General features: G+C 37.7%; 2 protein-coding genes and 3 non-coding genes across 5 annotated transcripts; 4 read left to right on the top strand and 1 right to left on the bottom strand.

Moving 5' to 3' along the window:
• The first annotated feature begins 153 nt into the window (after positions 1–153).
• Positions 154–223, top strand: Trnag-gcc (transfer RNA glycine (anticodon GCC)). Its single transcript has one exon. It is a non-coding gene; the product is annotated as a tRNA-Gly (tRNA).
• Positions 224–3048: 2825 nt separating this feature from the next.
• Trnag-gcc (transfer RNA glycine (anticodon GCC)) lies at positions 3049–3119 on the top strand. Its single transcript has one exon. It is a non-coding gene; the product is annotated as a tRNA-Gly (tRNA).
• A 3574-nt stretch (positions 3120–6693) lies between these two features.
• On the bottom strand, positions 6694–12271 carry LOC140157717 (arylsulfatase A-like). The gene is given in 4 exon segments (XM_072180960.1): positions 6694–7125; positions 9607–9859; positions 11083–11706; positions 12048–12271. Coding segments are annotated over 4 exon segments (1533 nt in total).
• Positions 12272–12454: 183 nt separating this feature from the next.
• Positions 12455–12525, top strand: Trnag-gcc (transfer RNA glycine (anticodon GCC)). The gene has a single exon. It is a non-coding gene; the product is annotated as a tRNA-Gly (tRNA).
• A 1387-nt stretch (positions 12526–13912) lies between these two features.
• LOC140157716 (metabotropic glutamate receptor 7-like) lies at positions 13913–22244 on the top strand. The gene is made up of 3 exons (XM_072180958.1): positions 13913–14891; positions 19703–20811; positions 21657–22244. Exons 1-3 carry the CDS (start codon positions 13913–13915, stop codon positions 22242–22244), a joined length of 2676 nt encoding a protein of 891 aa, XP_072037059.1.

Below are 22244 nucleotides of genomic sequence, written 5' to 3'. Positions count from 1 at the left end.
TCGTAAAATGATCAAGCTCTTTGCCAATTAGTAAACATGGTAAACAAACTGGTCAAAAAGTCTTATCATTGAACTGGTCGTCTAAAGTCTACTTTATTGAACTTTGTAAAATATAATTATATTATTGAAGATAAGAGGCACGAATGTATCGAAGCACGGATGGTTCAGTGGTAGAATTCTCGCCTGCCACGCGGGAGGCCCGGTTCGATTCCCGGTCCGTGCAATTATTTTGTGTTTCATTTTTTTGTACAAATCAAATAGCTTGCTTCTAATTGTCTTAAAAAATGTAACAACATTAACACTCGTGGACAGATTCTTGACATGTTTAAAAATAAAATAGTAACAATAAATTCTTTTGATAAAACGATCTTAGTCAAACATGGTTTCATTCATCAGGATGGGTAGAGTAAACTCATTAACCAAAGTTCTTGATATCTGATCCAGAAATTGCACTTATACTTTGTGTACGTTTCAGCAACACTGTTGCCTTTGTCAACACTTGATGATGAGTGATTCCTACTGGCAACCGACGCCAGATGTATCTCCAGCGTAGGTCTTGGTGTTGCCAGTTGATTTTCCATCAGGGGATTTTCTTGAACCCAGTTCTAGAAACTCATCAAAAATGTGTGAGAGTTGATATCAACTCTCACACATTTTATGTGAAAGGCGTAACAGTAAGGGTGTCAAGAGTGATGAAGAAATATAATGTCTCAACCGTAATGAAGCCACACAACACGTTCCGTAGAGAACTGGTCCACCCAAAAGACAAGCGTGATCCCAACAACTTGACCCAGGCTGTTTACAAGACTCCCTGTTTGAACTGTGATCTGTCTTACATAGGGGAGACTGGGAGGAAAATTGGAACGCGGCTCGAAGAATACTGAAAAGAAGTGGGCAGGTAGAAAAGAATCACGTAGTCGACAAAAATCATGTTATTGGATGGGGGGACGCTGAGATAATATGGATGGATTTTAATATACCCACTTATTTAATCAGTAAAAATTGACTTGTTTTGCAAATAATTTTACGTTAGCGTTTTCATGCTCACTCTTGCTTTTTCCAAGCCACCTAATATAATTCTTCTTTGATTTAGGATATGGGGACCTACCATCGTACGGACATCCGACTTCAAAAGCACCTAATCTGGAGAATCTAACAGCAAATGGGCTGAGATTTAAGCAGTGCCCCCTGACAAAAAATGAAAGAAAAAAGTGCCCCTCTGCCAAAAAAAATAAAAGAGAAAAACAGGAGGGCAAAGGAAAAGAAAATCGGGGCAATTAACCCCTTTTCTACAAAAATTCAGCCCGAAAATACAAAATTTTTGCTCGCCACGCGCGCACATTGTAAAAATAAAGCCCGTTCTATCCTGATAATGGGCAAAAATAGTGTAAAATACCAAATTTTTGCGCACTACGCGCGCACATCATCCCAATAAAGCCTTTTGTCTCTATGATGCAACTGTAATTTTTTCGTCTGTGCCCCCGAAATTTTATTTTGCCCCCCCCCCCGACCAAAAAAGCTGGCTACGCCCCTGACAAAGGCTCTCGGCCTCAGGTCCCCTGATGTCTCATAGGTGGCGGAAGCTGGAAATTGCACAATTTTGCCCGCTTCAGGCGCACTGGCTTGGTGAATAACAACACCCACCTTCTTTTCTGGCTAAAATATTCGGAACTTTGACCATTTTCGCACACAATAGTCCAAGTTAAACCGGCCCAAACATATCAATTTGTAAGCGCTATTTAGCAAAGTCATAGTTCATTGAATTTACAACCATATGAAAAACCTTTCCATATGCCCCCACCCATCGACTGTAATGCTTCCCACTGCCTGCATGAGGTTCGGATCAATTAAGAATGAACTTTTTAATGAAAATGAGAACGCGATTTAGATTTTCCTAATCATTACTAACTATAATTTTTGTACTGTAAATGGGTGATTAGAATTAATGCTATCTACTGGTAATACACATTCACTGCATATATGGGTGATTATAATTAATGCTATCAAGGTAATGCTATCTACGGTAGATATAGCACAGTCACTGCACGTGAGTGATTGGAATTATCTACGGACGGTATAGCACATTCACTTCATTGTACACTGGAGATTGGAATTAATGCTATCTACGGGAGATATCATAGTCACCGGTACAGGAGCGATTAGAATCCAAGCATTCTACCAGGTCCTATCACCCTCTCAAGTACCAAGCCATTCAATCTCGCATCCAACTGTACAGATACTCATTTTTCCCACGCACCGTCAACTGGTGGAACAACCTCCCCGGAGATGTCCTCGCCCTGCCAACAGCTGAGGCCTTCAAGGGAGCAGTTGCAGCACACATTTAAAGGACCAGACTTTTTTACGTGCACCCTGTATAATATGCACCGCAACTTTGGCACCGCACTAGAGCATTCTTATTTCCTTGGCTCTACATCCTCTGGAGGATTATGCTGAGTATCAACGTAGAAGTAGAAGTTCTACGGAAGATGCATTGGGAACTACTGAGAACTTGTAAGTTAAAACACTTTAGCTGAGAATAATCTGATAAATAATATAGGGCCCTCGTCATATAAATGAGGAAGTGATCACTATATTTGACAGAGGGCGTTAAAACAAAAACTCACAGGACGGACGTATTTAAGGAATAGGATAGCAATGTTTGCACACTATTTTTTGTGCGATATGAGAGCAGATCAGACACATCAAATTGCATTCTGAATACGAGGAATGTCCTTTAGGGAAAAAATGTAGGCCTATATCTTCAATACGAAAGATGCCTTGCATGTTCTGATGAGTCATTGATCATAAGCTGAAGTTTACAATGTGCAATAATTGGTATTGATGGACTACAAACCGGAAAAGCCGAATAAAACTGCGTAAATACGTGGGTATATTAAAATCCATTCATTTTATCGTAAAATGATCTAGCTCTTCGTCAATTGGTAAATAAAGAACTGGTCAAAAAAGTCTGAAATGGTTGTCTAAAGTCTATTGAACTTTGTAAATTATAATTATATTATTGACGATAAGAGGCACAAATGTAGCGAAGCACGGATGGTTCAGTGGTAGAATTCTCGCCTGCCACGCGGGAGGCCCGGGTTCGATCCCCGGTCCGTGCAAAATGTTGTCTTATTTTTTGTGCAAATCAAATAGCTTGCATTGTCCTCAAAGTCAAAACATTAACACTCGTGGTCAGATTCTTGACATGTTTAGATATAAAAGAGTAACAATAAATTCTTTTGATAGAACGATCTTTGTCAAGTTATTTCATACAAAATTTGATACACAATCAAGAACCACATTATAGAAGAGAAAAAAACCAGAATTCCAGTAATATTAAACTTTTCATAACGATCAACTTATATACCGTATAATTCCGTGTACAAACAATGCAAATGAGTGTTTTTGAACCGGAAGGCAGACACAAATACATTACAATAGATTGGTCTTACAATAATACATGTTTGTATAGCCGCCTGTATCAGTAATAAGCCTATAGTTGCTGAAAAGACAAGAATTCGCCAAGTGTTGAGCATTCATTCAATATCTTCTCGATAGATGATAATGCACTTTGCACGCAATAAATAAGATCACGATAATCAATAAGATAGAATGCTTAACCTGTGGTGACATGTGTGTGTTCCATCCACAGATTATAATAACGAAATATTAAAAATCAGTTTAAGTGCAGACATGAAGAAACTATAGTCCATAATATGTCCAGGTGTCTTTGGAAAAATCGCCAAATGGTTTAAGGGCTGGGGTATGAACGTTTGGACAGTATTTATTTTGGGACAATAGAGCACATCAGACATATCGAATGCATTCTGAATACGAAGAATGTCATTCTGATATCAAATAATTTTGATTTTTGAAATTCGCAATTTAATACACATTTTATGGCAAATCATTAAAATTGATATTTTTGATATTTAACAGTACTTGAAGTAAACTTTATAAATCTGATGATTTATACTTAAAGTGTATGTAGGTGGGATGAAAAGCCGACAATCAATTGAAAATTTTGACCTTTCGTATTGAAGATATGGATTTTTTCCCCAAAACACCAAAAAAAATTAGGTCTTTTGGGAAAAAATCCATATCTTCAATATGAAAGGTCAACATTTTCAATTGACCGTCGGCTTTTCCTCCCTGCTACATACACTTTAAGAATATGTCATTAGATTTATATAATTTACTTCGAGGACTGTTATATATCAAAATTTGAAAAATATCAAATTTTTATAATTTGTCATAAAATTTGTATTATATTGTGATTTTCAAAAATGAAATTTATTTGATATCAGAAAGACATGCTTCGTATTCAGAATGCAATTCGATAGGTCTGAGGTGCTCTCATGTCCCACAAAAAATACTGTCGAAACGCAATAAACGCTCATTTTAGATCCCTTAATTGATTTGCACAAGGTATCATAAAATGGTTACGGAAGAAGGTTGCACGGAAAGGGTACTTGGACAAAATAACAGTCGCAGATGGCCGACGTCTTGCAAGGGTTGGTGATTCAGGAATTGTTACTCCATAAAGAATATAATGACATTTAAACATGTAATAAACATACAAGACAATGATTTTGCTGTGATCATGGTGTTCATGATCATCCGGTGCCTTATGGAGTAATGGAGTAGCCACGTGACCTTGAAGGACATTAATTTGTCTTCGAAAGGTTTGTAATGTCCGAATGAATAAATTAGTCTCCCACACTGTAAATGACTGCTGTTTTTAACTTTCCTCATTTTACAGTCAAACAAATATTCTATATATTATATAAAAACCCAGACACACAATACTGTAAAATGAACATTTTGTAAAAAACCAAAAAATATCTGTAACCCCCCCAAACCCCAAAAATATTCCGTAAGACAAGGACAAAGCTGAAACGTAGCCTACAAAAACAACAACAAACAAAAACCAACAAACGAAAAACAAACAAACAATAACATTGGCAACAACTGCAGCAACAATAACAGCGCAGCAACAGCAATAGCAGCAACAACCCCGGGGTTTTGGTGGGTATGCTCCCCGGAATTTTGAGGTGGTGGGTCTTTGGGAGCTGACGGCGTACCGGTAAAAGGGGTCTTTCGGAGCTGCGAACCGGCCTGTGAACAAGTAAAATGGGGTCTTTTGAAGCTGCGAAAAGTCAAAATCAAGGGTCTTTCTTGGCTTTTTGGTTGAAAATCGCCTGAAAAAACAAGAAATATGAGGAATGAGCAATTTTTGGGTCTTTTAGAGCTGAAATTATCAAAATCAAGGGTCTTTCGGAGCTGTATTTTGGTCAAATATAGGGGCTCTTTCGGAGCTGCGAAACCCAAAAAGGGGGGCCTTTCCGGGGGAGCATATCCGTATGGTCATTTGTGTTGAGTGCCCCCCCCCCCCCGGGGCAACAACCGAACACCAACAACTTATTATAAGTTCTGATACCCATGCTTTGTCAATGAAAACATGCAAATTAACGCTTTAAAACATCATTGATTGTATTTTTTGTCATTAACCTGAAAGGATTTAGCCAACCTATAGGTTGAATATGCTGTGTGATTTGGAATACATTTTATAGTCCTTGTGTTTTGTTTCAATATAATTATTTCTAGCCTGCTTTTAGTGAAATGATTCTAATCAGTACAACATTTTTCTGGAATCCACCTGTCACTTTGTACTTGAAACAAAGATCGGTAGCGCATATGTACATCAATTTCCTATTACTTGCACGTGCTTGTTTACTCTGAATTTTTGTGATATCTTCATGCGATATCAGTTCATTTTAATCGCTAAGATCCTCCGTTAGTTCGTAACATACGCTAAAAAACGTAGACCTGGTTTTTTTTCTCACACAAAAAGGGTAACATTTCTTAGCTAAAAACGGTTAATTTATATACAACTCTGACATTATGATATATGTGACCGTTCACGGCGAATGAGCCGTAAATTCCTCCCCGGTCAATTTTGTTTTATTTCGTGTTTAAAAATAAACATCATAAACTTAAAAATGGTATCTCATTTGACTTCAAACGATATCCAGAAGCGGGGTTATGGTTTGTTAAACTTTGCTCCTTCAACAAAATTATAGCTTGTTTGGTTTCTACATGTGTCTCTTTTTCCACATTGCTGGCAATAAATATCAAACAGTCATAATTGGCGGTCATTTCAAATCATCCCCAAGTCAATGAGGTTTAAGAAAGTTCTCTCATTGTTAATTGTTGGTTATGCATACCTATACAAAATACAATGCCTGGTAACCCACCACTTGAACAGGATTTAGCAAAAGCAAACAAAGACAATAGCTATTAAAAGTTCTATAGCCATCTAAGGTAGAAGCTTATTATCCACTTCAACAATAGGATAATTGATTAGTGTATCACTATCAAAATGAGATCGATGTCGGGCCAGCTTAAGTTACCGATGAATACGACCTTCGTACACATTTTACACCGTAACTCAGAATACAATTTAGGGAATTTACGGCTCATTTGTGCTGCCGGGTCACATATATACATGTAGAGGCACGTATTGCTCATCCTTGTGTCGTCATCAAATGCGCATATTAAGTAACTCATTTGTACATTTGGTTTTATTGGACAATATAATTCGGTTGTAATTATATTAAGTTATTCATGGTCCACCGTAAAAAGCACGATATAATATAACAAAACATACGTTTTCGTCAAAAGTGCAACAATTTATGATATACTGTCCTTAAAAACGGGTGTCTTCGTCCCTGTACATGAACAGCAGTGGGGTAACGGTGTACAACCAGGGTTACAACATGGCTCCAATGCCATCATTTGAGGCTTTAAAACTTCACTCTCTGCCCACGTCATTTTAGTATCATAATCATCTTTTATCTGCTTAAGCTTAGTAAACATATCAGCATACAGAGTCTGGTTTAGCTGGTACTGCTCAGAAGCGTCTACATCTACATCGTACACAAGAGGTGGTTGATGAGACTTTTGGAGTGCAAGAGGGCCGCAGTCAGGATCGTGGTTGTCAGTCCCTGATTGAATGTTGCCTGCCGTGTAGAAGTGAGCCTTGAATTGCTTGTAGCGTACGGCGTAAAGACCAGTAGTTTTGAAAGTTCTGGCCGCGTAATAGAATAAACTATCACGAAGGCTCTGGAAAAAGAAACCAAAATGCAAAATGCGTCTCATCACTTAAGTAAGATTTGGACAAATAGTACATTCACTGGTACAAGGGGTTTATGATTCATGCTATCTACAGTAGATGGAACATTCACTGTATAGCATTCAAGAGGGATTTTAATTTACTTTACTTAAGGACATCTGACTAAGGCTACTGACAATAGCCCGGTGACCATGGGTGACTGACCTCGATAGTGTGTAAGTGACCATGATACGCCATATGTCATCTGCTTTTAGACTACCTCCACGATTGGCCTATACACTGCGCTATATAGTCGGCACATATAAAATCAGAATTATTGTCAGTTTTTGAGTTCAAGACGCAAGCTTCTTTCTCAAGACGCTAGCTAACGACTATCATATCTATTCAAAACATATATTCAAGTGCAAGGAACCAGATCTGGCTTCTTTAGACGAAATCATTTACGGGAGATATTCATCATTTTCTACCCAGGTATCCAAAGATTTTCGTCTCATATCAAACTCGTGCATAGCACATTCACGTGTATCGATCCCGGGTATTGATTTTAGTATCTCTGATGCACCAAGTAATTATTAGCCAGGCGATGTCGGTGTGCGGTGTATTCAATGGTACAAGGGGTTTATAGTTCATGCTATCTACAGCAAAAACGATACATGTTTAGAAAAGCCGTCATATTGACCCTTTTCTATGAGGTGTTGACTTCGATCGAGTGAGCACTTGGTTCAAGTCGTATTAATTGGTAAAGTTACAATCAAGTAAGTCTTATGCGCAGTTTTTGTATTTTGTAAATATATGCAAGGTTAAAAAGTAAGTTCCAGTATTAGATTAAAAAAAATTCTATATGCAAGGTTATTAACAAGCTTTCCATCTTATTTCCACATCAAGATGCATCCATTACTTAAAATAAGGGCGTAATTACGAATTACCCATAAACGCGGTCTAGTCGAAATCTGGTAAATTTCACTAAACATTAATCTGTTTTTATGGAGATTATCGAAAGCTACAATGTGATGCTTGCTAAACTGTCGGCTTCAGTTTTTAATCGTTTTCTACGTACCAAATATGTATTCGCTTTAGCCAACATATCTAAACAATCAAAAGTTACATTTTCATTAAATAACTTTTATTTTGTAGCCTAGATTTAAGAGTATAATCATGGGTAATGTCACTATCCTGGCACGTAAATTATACAGAGATGTGATGATGGAGGTAGATCCTTTGGAATGACCCTCATAGGACCAATTAGAATTCATGCAATACATTTGAAATTAATGCTATACGGTAGACAACACATTACAATAACGATAATTGCAAACAGGGCCTCATGTTTAAGATAGCAATCATGTGTGACAGAGGGCGTTAAAACAAGTTAGCATAGCATAGGTTGCCTAAGTGCCATGCTATACTTCGAAGATAACGTACTCAATAAGGGCGGCTTTTTTAAAATGATCTTTACCAAAAATGCATCGATGTCTTTTACGATGCAAATGAATCATATTGAAAATATTTTAGGAAATGGTAAAGTCTGCACAACAAGAATTGTGTTTCTTGATATATTTGCCATAATACCAGAAGAACATAAGAGGAAAAGGAAGAAGAGAACATATCGAGAGGTTTGGCTACAAAACGATATCCTTATAAACGCATCTATGCACAGTTTCCACCTCGATACACCTGAGCAAATAATTTTTCCAAGCAAGCAATGCCTTGTCTCTATACAGTCTGTGTTTACAATACACGATTGAGTGCATAAGAGTTGTGTGAGCTTCTAGCTGTTGACTAGAGGAAAATACGGATATGTGATTGGTTTTTGTCAAAACCCCGAATGTTCCCTTCATCCAATCAGAAAAGTTTTTATATCGAACGAAAGCTAACACTTCCCGCTAAAAACACTTTTTTCATTACGTCAACAGATGACGCAAGTCAATGTTCATAGCAAGCGAATCTAGTAAATCTGTTGAAAACGACCTATTTACGCACAATTTGTGATGAAATTGTAGGTTTTAAAAGTCAAAACCCTGAGTGATCCTTACAATATTTTTCAAATGTTATATCATTAAATGAAAGAGCACACTTATATTGTCCACATACTAGATTCATTTCAATGAGCAATGACCAATTCTCTTTAAATTGCAAATCATGTGCGAAAAGGTAACTTTTCGCCGGTTTTGTCATACGTAGTAGTAATGTTTACTTTATTTCATATCGCAGCCCTAATACTGAGTTACATGGAAACTTCCAATTTTAAAACACATCAAAACTATATAATATTATATTATAATATTATATAACAATCAAAATTACAATATTACACATTTTAAAACACAATTTACCACACAGCATACGGTTGTAAAATCAATGAACAATGACTTTGCTTAAAGAGCTCTTAGAAATTGATATGGAAGAGAAAGAGGAAGAGGGAAAGAGGAGGAATAGGAAGACGGCAACAACTATCCACCTGGCTAGCTTACCTGGCCATTTTGAAACCATACAGGCGACATATCCACTCCATCTAACGGTACACTCGGCAACTTTGCCCCCGTAATCTTGGCAATTGTAGGAAGTAAATCCAGTGTGCTAGCTAATTCGTTATTCGTCCCTGGTGTGATGTGACCGGGCCAGTATGCAATAGCCGGTACCCTCTGGCCGCCTTCATACGTGGTTCCCTTGCCGCATTTAAGGAGTCCTGCGTTACCACCGTGACTGTCGTAAAGGAGACATGGTCTGTGGAGTAAAAACATAAGTTAGCTGTGTCTTGCTTGAACTCACACTTGATAATTATCAGCTAATAGAGGTATATACAGCTAAATAAAACGATTCACATCAAAATAAGAATATCACACATATCACAAAAATAAAACAATAAAAAGTCGAACCCAAAAAGAAAAGTCGAAAAAGGTGGCCGAGAAGGCTGTGTGCGACACTTTTCTTGTATTGCGTGTCCCAACCAAAAATGGCAAGTATCGACACAAAATAAGCCGATTTAGTCACTTACCATTGAGCTATTTCAAACGGAGGGCCATATATACCATTGGGCCAGATGGGGCCGGGCTCAGAGCCATCAAAATTGCCTAATGTATGTTGCCTTTTAGCCCCAAAACACCATGTTTTGGTCCAAAATATGGTAACATTGCAAGCTTTTGGGCGCGTCGCGCACTGGTCTTTACGTAACAAAATTCAGCTTCATTTTGGGTTAAAATTGTCTGATATTGGAATTTTTTAGCGCAGTTCATGCGCACTTTAGCCATGAAGAATTATGGCAAAAATTAATTTCTATTGAGAACAAATTAGTAATAAAAAAGCGCAATTTTGTTGAAAAATTAATAACTCAATTTGCCTCTTGGGCCACTGTATTGCAAAATCTAAACTTATTTCCTTTGTTTATTTTTTGCCTTTCTTTGATGTTTCATTCTGACAAACAATTTTGATGGGAGTGCGTCCGCTCCGTACAGGCTTGCCCCTGGAAAAAATCTCAGCTACGCCACTGGCGGCAGGGGCTATTTTAACGTGTCTCACTGTCACGTTCGTGCAATGAGATTCAAGGTTTATTACAACAATGCATATGGCAGCCAAAAGGCTGAATTACATACATGCTACAAAGAAATTGGCAACAACAAAACACAAAATATATCTTACAACAGCATGAAATCCAAAACGAAATCACAGATAAAAGTGTTGATGAAGTAGAGTGCGTTTCAAAAATAAACAAATTGACATTTTTACCTGAATGTGACCGTAAGAAAGGCTCTACCATTGTCTACTATTAAAGCATATCTACACGGATTGTTAATTGTCACTGCACGAATATTTATCTCGGCACGAACGTGACAGTGAGACACGTTAAAATAGCCCCTGACTGGCGGTGGTTTTCTTTCGACACACGGTAGCCCATTATTATTTCGAATGATCCGCATAATGCCGTTCAAATGTGTTTTGTGCTTTCTTACCCGTTATCAGATGTAAAGAAAATGAAGGTCTCCTGTTCGATTCCCTGCTCTTTTATTTCTTCCAACACCTGTCCAACCAACCAATCCATCTCAGCAAGCATATCTCCGAAAGCTCCTCTTTCTGTCGTGTTCCTAAATCTCTGGCCCGCAAACATTGGGTTATGCGTGTGGTGAAATGCATAGTAAAAGAAAAACGGCTTCTCCGTCGTAGCCTGTTTTTTAATCCACGTCCGTGCTTCTTGCGAAAATCTTGTGGCTAAAGTTGTATAGTCTGTTGGTTGTTCAATTATCGTGGTGTCTTTAAATAATGGACACGAAACCATGCCTGTGTTACAGGTTTCAAAACACGGATCGTTCGGATAGAAGCATTTTAAACAAGGACACATGTCGTGTGAATAAGGTATACCATAATAAAAGTCAAATCCTTGGTTGGTTGGCATATACATCTGATTTTTGCCGACTCCGAGGTGCCACTTGCCTATGATAGCTGTGCTCTAGTTAAGGGGTTTGAGCATTTCGGCAATTGTTGTTTCGTTGAGAGGAAGTCCTCCAGATGATCCTGGCCAGAAGACTCCTGGATAGACCCCGGTACGTGGCGGTTGACGACCGGTCAGAAGAGACGCTCTTTTTGAGAGAAAGGAATAAGTACAGTACAAAAAATATATAGTGAGTTATCATTGTAATGATTTGCAAAATCTAAATCGCGTTCTTACATTCATAGAGAAGTCCATTCTTAATTGATCCGAGCCTCAGGTAGTGGTGGCGGAATCATGGGAATTGGGGGGTGGGGGGTAGGCGGTGTTACTGGGACGTTTGAAGGAGGATTTGGGTATTTACCAGGCCAGTTCGCCTTAAGCGAACAAAATTGTGCAACTTTCCGCTTTCGACGCCTATGAGCCATCAAGTGACCTGATTTATGTATTTAATTATAAGTTTATAATGTGCAATAATTGGTATCAACCTACCTGGATGGACTACAAACCGAAAAAGCCGAATAAAACTGCGTAAATCTCAGCCCATTTGCTGTTAGATTCTCCAGATTAGGTGCTTTTGAAGTCGGATGTCCGTACGATGGTAGGTCTCCATATCCTAAATCATCGGCAAAAAGAAGAATTATATTTGGAGGCTTGGCAAAGGCAAGAGTGAGCGTGAAAATGCTGAAGTAAAATGATTTGCAAAACATGTCCATTTTTTACTTGTAGATTGAGATTAAATAAGTGGGTATATTAAAATCTATCCATATTATCATAAAATGACCTAGCTGTTTATCAGTACAAAGTCTTATCATTGAACTGATCGTGTAAAGTCTATTTTATTGAGTTTTGTAAAACATAATGATATTAGTAAAGATAAGAGACACACATTTATCGAAGCACGGATGGTTCAGTGGTAGAATTCTCGCCTGCCACGCGGGAGGCCCGGGTTCGATTCCCGGTCCGTGCAATTCTTTTTGTCTTATTGTTTTGTGCAAATCAAATAGCTAACTTCTCATTGTCCTCAAAGTCAAAGCATTGTAACACCCGTGGTCAAATTCTTGACATATGTTCAGAATTAAAACTGTAACAATATTTTACTTTGAAAAAACGATCTTTGTCAAGTTCTGACAAATGTGCAAATATATTTCATACAAGTTTTGATACACATCTCAAGAACCACATTATACCCAAAGTAAAAAAAATCTGAATTCCTTTAACATTAATCTCTTCTTAACGATCAACTTATATACCGTAGAATTCCGTCTACAAGCAATACAAATGAGTGTTTTTGAGACGAAAGGCAGACACAAATACATTAGATTGGTCTTACAATAATACATGTTTGTACAGCCGCCTGTATCAGTAATAAGCCTGTAGTTGCTGAAAAGAAAAGAATTCGCCAAATGTAAGTTGAACATTCATTCAATATCCTGTCCATATGACCAGGATATTGGATGAATGGTAAACTTGCAGTTGTCGATTTTTTCAGCTATATTGCAATACTTTTGACCAGTTTGTATATAAATGGACGTAATAGTGGCACAAAGTGACACTAAACATGTAGAATGATTTGGGACGATTCATGTCTCATCAGCAGCAACACCTAACTATACAAAAATAGAAAACATTGGAAAACTGAATGTTTTAGCAACGAGGTAAAATTTAACTCCGTCTTTGTTTTGGGACAGGCTATAGATAAGAAATGCAGCAACGGGAATTATCTGGTAACATTCACTATATTGACAGCCAAAGAATTAAGGTACTAGTTATATTCACCCCTGTATAATTATTCTAAAAGAGACAAATATATAAAAACTAAAGCCAGCAGCCAATACGAGTACTAGCTCTGATTTAAGATCCCGTCTGTTTTATATCCAATCTCTCTTTAAAATATTAATAACAAGTGTCCCGATTAAAGGTGTTATATGACAACGTTTACGATAACGATAAAATATGCCACTTGATAATATCTATCACCGAAAGCGTTAATGACACACAGGTCCAAAGTCCACATTAAGGACTGCCGATTATGATCAATCGAATCAGACCAAAAGATAATAAATTTAATGTAAAATGGACCTTGTTACGGAAGAGCTCGCTTGCTTATTTGCGTGTGTTTTTAGATCAACATATACATGGCTGACGAATTCCGCCGTGTCGTGAATGAACATGATAAATGGCCAATCTATGTAATTATTGAAACGGAACTTCTTCTGTTACTAAGGTATTAAAGCAAGAGCGCACAGTTTGTGAGAATGATTTGAATTTCCAGACGATGGGATTGAAATTAAGCCGTGACTAAAGCTTCTGCAGATGTGAGAACAAATTGGTACAAGTGAATTATGCACCCAATTATGATTCCTTCAAGTATATATCAAGTAGGCGTTGTTGTACTATTTCTTGTCCATATCGTTCTCTCGGATCATGGTAGAGGGGATGCCGTCTACGCTAAAGACGGAGATCTTATTTTGGGAGGCTTATTTCCAATGCACAATTTTGACGTAAGAACACAATCTTGTGCAGATATTCGTGAACCTCGCGCGCTGAAGACAGTTGAAGCCATGGCTTGGGTTATCGATAAAATCAACAATGACACAACGTTGTTACCAGACTACACATTAGGGTTCGAGATCCACGATACCTGTTTCTATGATATATGGGCACTTGGAAAAAGCATCAATTTCTTACCGTCAGAAAGAACTGCAAAAGGCAACTGTTCTTGCAATACCAAATATGCGCATCCTGAAGACAATTTGGGCGATGGTCACTGTGCAGCACAGAAAAACATTGTAGGAGTCGTTGGTGCCACAAGAAGTGCAGCAAGTATTCAAGCAGCTACTTTATTCGGACTTCATCAGATACCTCAAATAAGTTATCAATCTACTAGCGATGAGCTGAGTAATAGATTTGCGTACCCTTACTTCTTCAGGGTTGTACCTCCAGATCGACACCAGGTGGAAGCTATAATTGATATCATCTTACACTATGGGTGGACTTATGTATCGTTTTTGTATTCAGATGATGACTATGGCAGAAATGGTAACACGGAATTCACGGAACAAGCTAAAAAATCAGGTATATGTATTGCCTGGACTCAAGAGATCTCAGACTATTTCACGAAGACCGAAATGGAGACTGTCGTCAGAAGTCTCCGCAGAGAGCCTTACAATAGAGCTGTGGTTGTGGTGTTGTTCATGCATCTAGAGGAAGGGAAGTTATTCTTTGAGACTGTGTTGAACCAAGGAGTACAGAATGAGTTCACATGGCTAGCAAGTGATGGCATTGGTTCATTTGGGCTGCAAGGACTTTTGGGTGTAGAACCATCTGCAAAAGGTAAGGCGCGTTCATTTCTATTGAAAGGAGTGGATGTCTCAAATATGTGGGTCATAATAGTTGATTTCCACACAAAACTCAAAAAATTATCAAAGAGGTTATGACTAATGTCATCAAAGATCTCATTGGCCAAAAATTGCAGATATAATACAATCTTCGCCCATTATTTCCAAATAAATTACTACAGATTATAAAGAACACATTTCTTGACCTTATTGAATAATTTGGTTTGCGTATGTTGGTGTTTAAGGAGAGGGGTAATAAAATGTTTTAACTCGAGATAGGGGACGTTATAAAAATTGACTCGGGTTGGTGACATAATTCCTGATTCATCTTCCTGATTTAGCTAGAACGATGTCCGATAACATTCGTTGCGCATGGTCAAAGGATCTTAGAATATACGGCGGAAACCTTAACATGGAAATAAACAAGGACCATGCGTTAATAATTCATCATAAATAATCGATAAATATCGATTATTTAGTGCAAGTAAAAACAGGACACAACGAAAGTTCTTCTCGCAGGTGTATTTCAATCTGGGACATTTCTATAATCTTTCCGTATACAGCCACTATAAACACGCTCAAAGATATATAAATTCATTATTGTTATTGACGTTATTAATAATTGATCAAATATTATTTGTTAATTACATGAACTTTATCCTAGTTTTGAGGTCAAGAGTTCACTGAATACGCCTTTGATTAGCTTAATTGTTTACTCACTGTCAAAGGAGGAATTTCTTGAATTATACAATAGTATTAAAGATATCTACAAATTTCTCAAAAAATAAACCAATATTTTAGCAAACTGAAAATTGAAAAATTATTCTAGCCTGATGTATGTTGGCAAGTTCCATTTTATGTAATCTTTGTTAATTAGATATTGGGCATTTTATCTTGTTTTTATCAATTTTATTGCTATGTAACTGATTAGCTGTTATATCTTAATGGTGCCCCGAATTCTTTTTTTTTTTCTTTTTAAGAAAGTATGTCATGTCTAGGTTTAGTCAGAAAACCAAGTTACCTAGGCCCTTATCCTAACCCTAAACATAACCCTAATCCTAACCATAACCCGACGCTATCGCTAATACTATTTTTAACCCTTAAAGGCCCTTTCAGTGATTTCACAGGAACATTAAAAAAATGGAAATTTGTCAGAGTTGCTTAGAAATAAAGAATAAGTCTACAGAATTTCATTAAACCACTTTTCCCTGAATACATCGACAAATTAGTCAAAAACAGAAGTTTTAGAAAGGTTTTCTACTTCAACTCAGATCGACTCGAGAAAATCGAGATTTTCGTACAGTGCGCCACCAATCGACTGGAAAAACTTCCTAGTCCAGTATTTCTAACACGGGGGAAGTAGAGTCTAAATTGATTTAAAACAGACGCTTAATTTTTGTAGTAGAAAACAAAATAAGCGAATAAAGGTCACCGAGGCAAACTAACGGTCAATTCAAATATGAAAAACAGTTAAAATTGTGTATTTTGTTTAAAATAGTAGCTACTGATGTAATAAGTAGTAGAAACAATACGCAACGCGTGTTGGTACGGTGGAGAGTGAGCTTCTTTCGATCTCGAGTCGGACTTTTGTACTGTCAGTATCAAAAGTCCAGATTCATGTAAATGCTTTATTTTGTCTAAAATACACGGCTTTCGACCGAACCACTAGCAGGCTATGTTAGCACATCTATGCCAATTACAAAGGTACCAAAATCTGAATTTTGATGATTTTTACGATCGTCCGGATGAGCAAATCACTGAATGGGCCTTTAAGCTAACCCTAATCATAACATAAAATGCCATAACCCCGGACCTATACCCCAAATTTAATCTTTTTCTAAATGACCCTTCGCACCAATGTTCCCAAAGGTTTGCTTTTCCTAATTTTATATAATGGTCATTGGGTCATTTCAAATATATTCCTATTGATAAACGCATTGCTTATAATCGGTGTCATCGCTGTAAGGGTATATTTGCTTACTCATTTTACCAGTTGGCAGGCAGGTCGGCCGGCTGAGTAACTATGGAATTGGTACGAGATATGACGAGAAGTAGCTATATAATGGTCGCAAAGTGCATTACCTTCAATGATAAGAAGTACAAGCAAATAATTAGACAAACAAATAACATAAAAGCCTGGTATTGATATTCTATTATTATATTGTACACGATAAACAACAGGCATCCTGTAACTTGGAATATAGGTTAGGTTTAACTTAGGGTTACCGAGTCTTATCTTAATGATTAAGAGTTAGGATTAGGGATAGACACAAGACATTATTGATTTTGATCCATAGACAGACAATATACACACACTGCACAAACGTATTGCAATATTCAGATATTGCTGAAAAAAGAAGAATTATTTCGCAAAACTGTAAGTTGAAAATTGATCCAATATGTTGTCGATTTTACATGTACTGGGTGGAATGTTTTTGCTGAAATAAGTACGATTAGGCTAATGAATGAGATGAAAAGTGTCACTTGTACTAACATCATGCGTCTATTCCAGTGCTTACAATGGCGTAAAGACGGAAATCCGTTTGAATACAGAGACGAAGACCTTAAGTTCACAACATGTCCCGATGCCTTTACAATGGTCTCTACACAGTTTAATTGGTTTCTGCAAGGCCATGGATGTGTAGGGTAGAAACATTTATCAGCCTTGGAAGACAAAAATGTTCTTCAAGGTCTGGATGACTCGGAATAAAGAAAGTTCACATGGCCAACCTTTAAAGCACCGGATGACCTTGATTTGCGTCAAAATACGGTCTTGTGTGTTTAAATCCATTTTGTCTTTAATTGAGTAACCACGTGACCTTATTATTGCAATTAAAATTCCCGAGTCACCATCTCTTGCAAGATGTCAGCCGTCTTTGACTGTTATTTGCGTCCAATCACCACTACCGTTGCAACCTTTTTCCGTAACCATTTTCCTGACACCTTACAGAAGCCGATTAAACCATTTGGCGACCATTCTAAAGGCATCTGAACATTTTTTGGACTACATCTTACTTGCCTCTGTATTTAAACGGACTTCCGTCTTTCCCTCAATATAAATACTGGAATAGGCGTATGATGTCACCACTTTCATCCAATTTATTAGCCTAATCTTACTTATTTCATGCAATGTACATTTCCATGCAGTACGTCATGTGAAAACGACATGATATGGAATCAATGTTCAATTTACAGTTTGCGGAATTCTTCTTTTTCAGCAATGTTGCTATACTTTTGGGTTGTGTGTGTATTAAACTAATGCATTGTAACTTTGATTTGACGCATCAAACTTCAAATAGTTTTTCATTATTAATATTAACTCTTTGTTCTAAATCAAATCTCATTATCTTGAAGACAAGGCCATTACCTTCTTGATAGTCCGTTGATAATGAACTGTTTGCCCTGCAAAACATCAACCTTGTTTGGCTATCATCATAAATCACTGTATACATCACGTATTTAGCCCTCTTAATAGCTTTTGGTTCTGGTTCGAAACTGGCGCGGTACCGATGCGGCATTTTTATTCTTTTTATTCTTGTCTTTAATGACTCTATGACCTTACGGGCTCTGTAACCCACCTTTGCACAGTATTTTCGTGGAACCTGTGAGCACATGAGACACACCGATTTGCATTCTGAATACAAGGAATGTCCTTCTGATATCAAAACACCTAAATGTTTAGGACTTTTGGGAAACTTTATGTATATCTTCAATCTAGCATTATATTAATATAGCCTATACCTACAATCTACGGAAAACTGTTGCCACAATTGCCAGCATTGGTGTCGCTTGAGTATTCCTTCACTTAGAAGATTCAATTAGGTCTTAAATTGAGGCTAATTTATTCTATATTACTCATGTTTTTATCCTGTTTTTATCCTGTTTTAAAATAATTTTTAATTATTTTCTTATGACGTTTGGCATGAAATGTGCCAAGGGTGGTTGAGGATTAGGAGGAGGAGGATTAGGAGGAGGGATTCGTATTGTAAATTTGATCTAAAACCCACATTAAAAATTTGAATCTAGTAAAAAAATGTCTAAATGAACTCCATGACATCTAAACCAAGTAAATAAATACAGAAGGTCATGTAAAGACTAATACTTGCTCAGAATGATTGTATTAAATGTGGAAAAAAGAGGTGGGGTTAAATCCCACCTACTTTGTGATTGTTTTTGCCCGCACTTTCTCATTTTTTAACCGATTTCCATAGATAAGGTGTCAAAATGCTCAGGAGGATGAACCACTTCAAATGAGACGTGTAGGAAAAATGTTTGAAACATTTCATTTTTTTACTATGTAACACAAAGGTACCCCAGGTTGTGACACAGGACCTTCTGTATAATAGCTGAAAGTGCATATTCAGCTTACACTCTCCCCCTTTCCCCGCCATCACGAATGAATGAATGAATGATGACGATGTTGTCGTAATCAACAGTACAATAGGGGAGTGGGGTATGATGTTGGCCAATTAACGCTGTGGTGTGGCAATCTTTTTCGTCATGATTGTAGTTTACTTCGAATATTGCAAAATGTCGACGATGTCATAAGGACATTCCTCGTTTCTCGAATGCAATTTGGTGTGTCTGATGTGCTCTCATGTCCCACAAACTTGCCAAGGTGGGTGACCGAACCCTTAAGCCTACCACGCTGCATCAAGTACGTAGTGCTGTGCCATGAAGCTCATCGAGCTTTTCTATATATAACATAAACTGAAACGGAAACGTGCATTTTGAACAAATTTTGTCTTTTGACTAAAACTCAGCAGTATTTAAAAGTTGATTTTCATTTTATTTTTTCTTCCTCAGGATTACTATCAGTCGTGCCATTCTCGGAGCGTCTTGCTGAATACGACCAGTACATGATAACAGAAGGCTTACTCAACACCGATAACCCGTGGGTTGAAGAATATATAGAAAGTTACACAAACTGCACAATAAATGGCATCTGTGGCAACGGAACGAACCCTACAGACACACTTGTAATGGATAGTGTGTATGCTTTTGCCCATGCTTTGGAATCCCTGTTAAAAGATCACTGTGGATTACCTCAACATGAATGTACCGCACCTTATAATGGCGAGTTGCTTCTGAAATACTTATCAAATACTTCATTTGAAAGTTTGGCTAATGGTTGGATAGAATTTAACGAAGCCGGCGAAGGATCAGGAAGATATGCTATTAACCATATAGTCAAGGATAAACTATGGGATTATGATGAGATTAGGGTCGGGGAGTGGAGTGCGCAAAATTCGGAGAGATTAGACATAACCGACCTGTTGGTTCGTTTTTACACCAATGACACACAAGGAAAAGCTTTTCGCGTACCCAAATCAACATGTAGCACAGAATGTGACACAGGATACGCCAAGAGAATTTTTATCGACTTTCCATGTTGTTGGGATTGCCAAAAATGTCACGATAACCAAGCCGTGATTAACGAGACACAATGTGTGGCATGTGAGCCTCCAGAATGGCCCGATCTAAACCGGACTTCGTGTGAGCTACAGGATCCTGTTTATATGTCATGGAACCGCTGGGATGGCGTCATTTTGATTGTACTCGCATCCCTGGGCATCTTGCTGGCACTCATATCCACTATAGTGTATCTAGCCAATTTGACACATCCCTTCATATCTAATTCCGATCCAATACCGACAATGTTCATCATGTTGGGGATTTTCATATGCCTCACGTCATGTCTTTTAGTGGCTATCCCACCAACCGTTACATTATGTTACCTAGTACGGCTATTGCCAGGAATTGGATTGGCACTGATGTTTTATCCATTCTCCTTAAAATGTGTCAGGTTATATCGGATCTTTAGACAGGCAAAGAAGAGCGATTCAACGAAAGAACCTGACCTGTTGAATATTCAAAAGCAGATTATAGTCATTATGGCAGGTTTAATACTACAGGTAAGAAACAATGATGTCAACGACACACTACCACACTGAAATTACAAGGGACCTTATGATGCAAGCATTTTATTTATAGGTTAATAAATGCGTATCACTTGTTGAGAGTGAAATTGTACACAACAATGCACGCGTACTGAGATGTTGATACATCTAATACACGAGCCCCGAAGGGGGGGAGTGCATCAACATCTCAGTACAAGTGCAATATTTTATACAATTTCTCGAACAACAAGTGATACGCATGTATTAACCTATTTCATACACGAGACAAAAATCCCGTGACTTTCGCAATTTTTATAAAACAATGTCACTAAAAATGTTGGAAAATGCAAGCAAATATAAATGCATCACCCGCAAGAAAAATGAACGCGTCCGAAAGCACTGCGAGTACTACGCGGAGTGCGCGCCCGTGCAATTATACAATATTTATGCACGGCTGGTAATTTACCAACGTGTGCTCTGATTGGTTCTCACTATCTAGGAGTGTATGAATTTCTGATAATGTTTATGGCATAATTATAATGATCTCAAAATTGTGCGTTATATTAGAATTTGCACTTTCCAGTCAATTGCCGTGCAATTGACTTCATTTTTCAACAGGTTTCTTTTTTTTTTTCGTGCAACTCTAAGGTCGTACTATTTGCTTTATATAGCGAAGGTGAAATGGGGGGATGGCGAACAATGGGGAATGGAGGAACAACGTGATATTTGTTACTGAAGATAATAGGATGGAATGCAATCTCTTAGGTGAACTCAAACACCCGAAACTAGTCTTAACTACTTAATTCTGCGGGGTATTATTCCATTAAGCACAATATTTACATCTTTTACCATGTTTACAGGTCGGTTTTGCCCTCACTTGGATCATCATCATCCCGCCAGAAATCGAGTATTTATTTGAAGCTTCTTCCTCGTCACCAAATGGTGTCGAGCTTCACAAAGTCTGCAATCTAGCCTACACAGAACTCATTACGGAAATAATTATCAGTGGACCCATGTTGCTTTTATCCTGCTTATTCACCTTCCTTGCAAGACAGTTACCAGACAACAGTTACGAAGCTCGGAACTATGCCTTTTCTGCTTACGCTGCTTTAATAATTGCCATTGCATTCAACCTTACTTATCTCACATTAAATGAACCTTACGGCAAGATGTTTTATAGATATATGGGGATACATCTTATAGCAATTGTATTCATGTTTTGCGTATTTATAGTTAGACTATACACAGTGTATTTTGTGATGGAGTTAAAGCTTGATAAAAATAGGTCGCCAAGTGTTGTTTCAGGAATTTGGCGTACGAGGACGCGGACAACAAGTAGCACGGTGCCAATAACGAGATCTCGACGGAACGGAAATAGCAGCAGTACGGGGAGTACTCCAGACGGAATCATGGCTGACGTAGCTATTATCGAATCAACGTATCTTTGA

Source organism: Amphiura filiformis, chromosome 7 (assembly GCF_039555335.1).
Source record: "Amphiura filiformis chromosome 7, Afil_fr2py, whole genome shotgun sequence".
In the NCBI taxonomy this organism is placed as follows: domain Eukaryota; kingdom Metazoa; phylum Echinodermata; class Ophiuroidea; order Amphilepidida; family Amphiuridae; genus Amphiura; species Amphiura filiformis.
The sequence above is the reverse complement of the archived record's forward strand: the minus strand, read 5'-3'. Positions and strand labels throughout refer to the sequence as shown.